The sequence below is a fragment of the Antedon bifida genome, chromosome 3, assembly GCF_963402885.1.
Source record: "Antedon bifida chromosome 3, ecAntBifi1.1, whole genome shotgun sequence".
NCBI lineage: Eukaryota > Metazoa > Echinodermata > Crinoidea > Comatulida > Antedonidae > Antedon > Antedon bifida.
This window is the reverse complement of record NC_136228.1, coordinates 6,806,630-6,814,509: the sequence shown is the minus strand read 5'-3', so window position 1 is coordinate 6,814,509 and position 7,880 is coordinate 6,806,630. Positions and strand designations below refer to the sequence as shown.

General features: G+C 35.9%; 1 protein-coding gene across 1 annotated transcript; it reads left to right on the top strand.

The window, feature by feature from the left end:
* The first annotated feature begins 1,911 nt into the window (after positions 1-1,911).
* Positions 1,912-7,468, top strand: LOC144836996 (uncharacterized). The gene is made up of 10 exons (XM_078691963.1): positions 1,912-2,350; positions 2,476-2,604; positions 3,665-3,790; positions 3,991-4,167; positions 4,519-4,728; positions 4,885-5,007; positions 5,647-5,766; positions 6,156-6,310; positions 6,787-6,954; positions 7,292-7,468. The coding sequence occupies exons 1-10, from the start codon at positions 1,912-1,914 to the stop codon at positions 7,466-7,468; spliced, it is 1,824 nt and encodes a 607-aa protein (XP_078548089.1).
* Positions 7,469-7,880: the final 412 nt, after the last annotated feature.

The window sequence follows — 7,880 nt, the reverse complement described above, 5'->3', positions numbered from 1 at the left end:
ACTACTGAAACATCAACTACTGAACCATCAACTACTGAGTCCTCGACTACTGAATCATCAACTACTGAATCATCAACTACTGAGCCATCAACAACAGGACCATCTACTACTGAGTCCTCGACTACTGAGTCCTCGACTACTGAACCATCAACTACTGAGTCCTCAACTACTGAGTCCTCAACGACTGAACCATCAACTACTGAACCATCAACCACTGAGCCATCAACAACAGAACCATCTACTACTGAGTCGTCGACTACAGAACTATCAACGACACAGCCTTCAACTACTCAGTCCTCAACTACTGACTCCTCAACTACTCAGTCCTCAACTACTGACGCCTCAGCTACTGAAACATCAACTACTGAACCATCAACTACTGAGTTCTCGACTACTGAACCATCAACTACTGAGTCCTCGACTACTGAATCATCAACTACTGAATCATCAAATACTGAATCATCAACTACTGAGTCCTCGACTACTGAGTCCTCGACTACTGAGTCCTCGACTACTGAGTCATCGACTACTGAACCATCAACTACTGAACCATCAACTACTGACTCCTCAACTACTGACTCTTCAACTACTGAACCATCAACTACTGACTCCTCAACTACTGACTTTTCAACTACTGAACCATCAACTACTGAGTCCTCGACTACTGAACCATCAACTACTGAGTCCTCAACTACTGAACCATCAACTACTGAGCCATCAACAACAGAACCATCTACTACTGAGTCGTCGACTACAGAACCATCAACGACACAGCCTTCAACTACTCAGTCCTCAACTACTGACTCCTCAACTACTGAACCATCAACTACTGAACCATCAACTACTGAGTCCTCGACTACCGAACCATCAACTACTGAGTCCTCGACTACTGAGTCATCGACTACTGAACCATCAACTACTGAACCATCAACTACTGACTCCTCAACTACTGACTCTTCAACTACTGAACCATCAACTACTGACTCCTTAACTACTGACTCCTCAACTATTGAACCATCAACTACTGAGTCCTCGACTGCTGAACCATCAACTACTGAGTCCTCAACTACTGAACCATCAACTACTGAGCCATCAACAACAGAACCATCTACTACTGAGTCGTCGACTACAGAACCATCAACGACACAGCCTTCAACTACTCAGTCCTCAACTACTGACTCCTCAACTACTGAACCATCAACTACTGAACCATCAACTACTGAGTCCTCGACTACTGAACCATCAACTACTGAGTCCTCGACTACTGAATCATCAACTACTGAATCATCAACTACTGAACCATCAACTACTGAGTCCTCGACTACTGAACCATCAACAACAGAACCATCTACTACTGAGTCGTCGACTACAGAACCATCAACTACTGAGTCCTCGACTACTGAATCATCAACTACTGAATCATTAACTACTGAGTCCTCGACTACTGAACCATCAACTACTGAACCATCAACTACTGAACCATCAACAACAGAACCATCTACTACTGAGTCGTCGACTACAGAACCATCAACGACACAGCCTTCAACTACTCAATCCTCAACTACTGACTCCTCAACTACTGACTCCTCAACTACTGAACCATCAACCACTGAACCATCAACTACTGAGTCCTTAACTACTGAGTCCTCAACGACTGAACCATCAACTACTGAACCATCGACTACTGAGTCCTCGACTACTGAACCATCATCTACTGAGCCATCAACAACAGAACCATCTACTACTGAGTCGTGGACTACAGAACCATCAACTACTGAGTCCTCGACTACTAAATCATCAACTACTGAACCATCAACTACTGAACCATCAACTACTAAGACCTCGACTACTGAACCATTAACTACTGAGTCCTTAACTACTGAGTCCTCAACTACTGAAGGATCAACAACTATGCACTCAACTACAGAGCCTTTGACTACTGGGCCCTCTACTACTGAATTCTCGACTACTGAACTATCTACTACAAAGCATTTAACTACTGAGCCATCCACTACAGAGCGTTTGACGACAGAGCCTTCAACTACTGAGTCCTCGTCTACTGAGTCCTCAACTACTGAACCCTTAACTACTGAACCGTCGACTATTGAACCACCAACTACAGAACCATCAACTACTGAAGGATCAACAACTATGTCCTCAACTACAGAGCCTTTGACTACTAGGCCCTCTACTACTGAATTCTCGACTACTGAACCATCTACTACAAAGCCTTTAACTACCGTGCCATCCACAACAGAGCGTTTGACTACTGAGCCTTCGACAACAGTGCTCTTGACTACTAAGACATTAACGACAGAATTATCAACTACAGAGCTGTCAACTATGGCAGGTAAGTCTTGAAATTGCTATGATTATTGGCCCTTTTTAATTTTCAATTCAGTCAATTTAGATATATTTACAGTTAATACAGTTATTGGCACTAAACAAATTCTCTTACTCTTATTTAAATTCTAGTTTCCATATGCATGAGTGGATATCGTCTATGTCCCAAAACAACAAACATTTGCGTGCCGGGCGTTTGGTTTTGTGATGGAATGCATGATTGTCCTGACGGTGAAGACGAGACTGAAGATGCTGGTTGTTGTAAGTTTTTGCTAAACATCGGATTTTAAATATTTAGTTATTCTGTAAGTTGTCCTAATGTGTTTCCAGCTCCATGATATTCCTTACTTGTATGCATGGATTTGCAAGATATACAGAATCTTTATTAAAGTTATGTTCCCCAAAAGCATAATGAAGATTATTAACATAAGACTTTGCTGCTGTAATTCTGTAAAAAAAAAATTATGAATTCACTATAAAAAATATAAACGGTTACCAGCAAATGGGCTTCTGGTTGACTATTTTTTTGTTGTACCCGGCGAGTCACACATTCTATTCTGTAGCGATAGTGAACCTATTCAATGTTATGTAAATTATATAAAGTACATCATAAAGTATTGTGCCTTTTCCACTAATTTACATTCTTTATATCACATACTACAATAATTTTATCATGAATGGATGACTAACAAGAACGCTAATAGACCAAACCCAGTACCGTTTTAATTTCGATCATTCGAGAAATCTCCTCTTGATATATCCTTTATGCACTGTAAAACTGTTGTCTGTTCAATAGTTCACTACGCAGGCAGAACCAAGGATGACCAAATCATATCAAATATCATTTATTCATCATCGTTATCATCAAAATATAAAGAAAAATCAGAATTATAAAAACAGGTCGATGAAAAGGAAACACATAAATACAAAATATCTCTCGAAATAAAATCGAAATGAGCTTGATGATAGTGTACCCTTAAAATTACAAGAACATTGAAAAAAAAAAACTCATAATCATACTAAATAACATTTAAAAAAATAACCTTAACACCTAACCCAAAACGACTGCTTTAAATAATTTAAAATGATAATAGATGTTTTTATATTAAAGTTCAGTCAAGTTTACATTTTGTAATTCTTAGTTCAGTTCAGACGATGCATTGGGATAACCATGGAGACATTTCTTTCTGCTACCTTTTTATGTTATACTCCGGATATATTTAAGTATTAATTTCATTGTGTTGCACAATAATATGTATACCCGCTGCTAAATTTCAATGTATGACATTGTATTTTTTTAATGTTTTTTTGCATTTTGTAGATTGTTTGGAAAATGAATTGCGTTGTGGAATTACGATTTGTATGGATGAAGCAAAGTTTTGTGATGGATATCCTTTCGATTGTAAAATTCCATTTAATTACGATGAAACTGGTCCACTTTGTGAAGGTACTATAAAGGTTCTTTAACACCTGCTTCGGGTTCGACTCGGCTCCTGCAAGTATACACTCGGTACAAAAATCTGACGCGAACTGGAGCCGGAGCCGGGACGAGCCTGTAGTACATTGACATGTTCAAGGTATAACTAGTGTTTGACTATTTATTTATATCTCTGAGATGATTTCATCTTATATTTGTTTATATTCTAGAATATTGTGACCCACCAGTGCCGCTGTCTAATGGTTGGCAAACAAGTCCCACAGTTAAACGATACGAAAATGGCACCCAATTTACATTTCAATGTAATGATGGGTATACCTTGATTTATCCTGTACCTCTTGTATGTTTAAATGGTGAATTGGTCAACAATCAACCAAACTGTTATCGTAAGTTTGTAACAATTAAAAAGTTGAGTTTTGAAGTTTCGAGTAACTTTCAATTAAAACTGTATTGTTATTTTACAACTGTACATGTATCTATATAAGAAATATAAAATAAACGATATAAAGAAGTAATTAAAATAATTATTTAAATTCAATTCTTTAATTCCGCATACACCACCCATATATATGATTAAATTTGGGTAAAATTACGGTAAAACTAAACTGCATGAAACGAACAATCGCAGATCTTTAAGCTAAATATGCACCCTTGACAAAATAATAAACATTGACTATGTTAACACTACCTGCTTTTAATATTGCATTTTTAATTTAACTTTAATTTTGCCAACTTAGTGAAGTGTTCTAAGCCAATTGCTGTAGAAAATGGTGAATGGACGGGAGAGGCTGTTATTGAACACGGTGATAGCGTCTCTGTTACCTGCAACGATGGGTATACACTGCAGCCACCGACGCCAATAGAATATACATGCAACGATGGCATTTTTGATCCATCAGAGAGTGATGGAGAGAGCTTCTCAACAAATTCTGGAAAACAGTGCAGAGGTAAGTATGTGAATGTTTTAAAGAAGCTTTACTTTACGAGCGATTTCTCTCCTCATTTTAAACCCTATTTGATGTATTCATAATATATAGAAGTGTGGTTCCAAACATAGTCATGTAAAAGGCTACTAAACGATTAAACACATATTTGTATTTTAGATATTAATGAATGTGAAAATGGAGAGAATGACTGTGATGTAAATGCTATATGTACAAATAATGTTGGTTCTTACACATGTGCTTGTAATGAAGGATTTTCTGGTGATGGTATGACATGCTCAGGTAATGTACTGCCGTCAAATTAATAATCTCACTCTCAGTAATTGAAAGTAGTCATAATTATTAAAACAGTGTTCTCTCGAAGCCAGTTTTACCACCAAGATTTACCGGAATTAATTGCTTTCATTAAATATGGTATAAGAAAATATAACATACAATAAACCCTAATTGCCTAGTACAGTAGCTGTATGCGTAAAACAACATTAGACTTCAGATACAAATTGTACTCAGTATTCAGTTTCTTACTTAATTGTCTGGAAATAACTCTGAAAAGAACAATACATTTTTGCATAATTTTACCCCCCAAAAAATTGCCAAATATTATTCTCAAACATTACTCTATTTGTCTTTTATAGTCATATTTTGGATTTTGTCACATTTAATCATTTTTAAGAAAATATCAAGATACCATAAAACAAACGGAATTGTTATGCCTTTTTTGTTGTCTTGTTTTGCCCTGCATATGCTTGGTTCTCCCCAAGCTGTAACCTGGGATGTTTGTTACATTCTTATGTTTTTGATTTAAAATAAAGTATGATTTGACGAGATGATGAACCATGTTTTTCTTAGTTTCAGATTTATTTGTTTTAAAACAAACCAAAGCTTCTAACATTTATTGTATTTATTTTTAATTGTAAACAGATATTAATGAATGTAATGGTGATTTTGAATGCTCTGAATTTGCTGATTGTGTAAATACTATTGGATCTTATGACTGCAAATGTAGGGAAAACTATGGCGGTGATGGGAAGTACTGTTATGGTGAGAATGTTTTTTTTTCTAAATGGTAGATCAACACGATTTCGCTCAATCAATAAATTATCAGTAAACTGTAGACTGACGCATCTCTGTTTTCTGACATGCATTAATTTGCATCAGTAATGGTTTAAAGTCAGCTGGGTTACTTTGATTGTCAAAACCAAAACAAATACTGGTAACCGAAACTCTTTTACCCATCTCACTTTTATTCCCAATTTTCTTGACTATCCTGCACCATCATTCATGAGGACGATCAAAGCACATCATCATATCATCATGATAACGTAGCTCAACAGTTCTTTTCAGCAAAAAACGAGAAAAAAAAGCACACACTTTATATAATTTCGACTTGCGAACCTTCAACATTATCGTTGTTTTATTTAATATTTTAGAACTACTGTATTTTGCCTATGGTGAAAGCGCTGGTGATAGTAGTCTGCTTGCATCGTCTGAAAACAACTTTAAGACTATTGGTGACTATGTTTCTAGACCATTCTCACCAGCAACAGGAATTGCATTTGGAAGACAATTTTTATCAAATTGCTATGTAAGTAAACAAATATCATTAATAGTGTAGCTTTGTTTGATTAGGGCAATATGAATCTAAATCACGTACCATTTTTCTAATAGCATGCAGTGACATGGGCACCAACTTTCTTTCTCTACCACTAATTAAAGTCTAGGTAATGAAAAACACTTGGTGTTCCATACATGTTTTTTAGGCAAAAATCGAAAATTCCAACTGGAATATTAACATAAAAAAGGCAATAACTAGTTGGAAAAAAAGAAGTGTGATGTGCCCAAATATGGTAGTAAGCTTAATACGTATTCGAATGAATAATTCATGATTTCTGCATCACTTACCTACGAAATGTATATTAGTATCCTCCACTGGTATCTGATGACGTATAACCATGGTATAACCTACTGCTGCTGCTGTTGTTTTATTGGATGGTTGTATGTTCCTTACCTGCAATAAATACTCAGTAAATAAAACAAATATTGCCTTTCTTTTCTTAATAGTTCACTCAAAATGGAAACTTTGTGTTGCAAGATAACGATGCTGTTGTGGTAACTTATCCCAGACCTCCCTTAAATGGTTTTGTTAGTTCTGATCAACTTAACATCATTTCACCTTTCTGGAGTAAAGGATACTTGATTAGTGATGATATTAACGATGTCTTTTATCAGGTATCTTTATATTTTACATTACAACCATCCCAGTACAATTCCGGTCATTTTGATACCTCATATTGTATGGATGCATACAATAGCAACAACTGTACACGCTTTCTCTCTCTCCTCACTCTATAGTACTATTCAATTATATACCAAGTAGCCAAGATGTCATCACAATTTACAATTACAATTCTGAAGGGAGGCACTTTCCAAACAGAATGTATTAACTTTATTTACATAAATTAGTAATTTAAATCTATATTTTAACCGCTATGTCGTGATGTTTCTATGTTTTATACGTTTTTTCAATATCTGTTAGATAAAAAAGTATTTCTTCTATCACCAATAGGAGTACACAGATGAAGGAAATTCCTTTTTTGCTGATGCACTTGTGACATTGAACAAAATCTACACCTCAACCATTCCTTCAGACTTCGCACCTTCATGGGCTTTAAAGGTTACATGGTATCAAATTTCCCAGTTTCCGTCTGATCCAAATTTAGAATATGTAAGTATTTTGAAATAATTTTTTGTAATTTATAGTACTAGTTGAAACATCTCAAATCAAGAGCTATCAATTATACTTAATCATCCTTATCATCTCGCATCCTTAGAATTTGAAACAAATTGGCAAATCACGTATATCTATCTTTTATATTGAAGTAACTAAATTTACATTATACATTAGATTATAAGCTCTCTTTTTACCAAAAACTGTAAAGTTTAATTTATTGTCCGCATGCAGAGACATTGGAATGGGCTTCCTTCCTTGCCACAGTTTCACGGTGCAATCAATCACCAAAACACTATTGAGTATGGCCTACATACTGCAGTTAATCAAACTCTTTTATTTTATCAGACATACTGTACAATGAACTTCAATACAGTGGCGTAACGGCTATGAACGCCTACTGGCTAAACCCAGGGGCCCCGGATCT

Coding starts and splice junctions, on each gene's coding strand:
- LOC144836996 (XM_078691963.1), top strand. CDS start 1,912: ATGCACTCAACTACAGAGCCTTTGACTACTGGGCCCTCTACTACTGAA. Junction 4,168..4,518: donor CAATCAACCAAACTGTTATC/GTAAGTTTGTAA, acceptor TTGCCAACTTAG/TGAAGTGTTCTAAGCCAATT. Junction 4,729..4,884: donor TTCTGGAAAACAGTGCAGAG/GTAAGTATGTGA, acceptor TTTGTATTTTAG/ATATTAATGAATGTGAAAAT.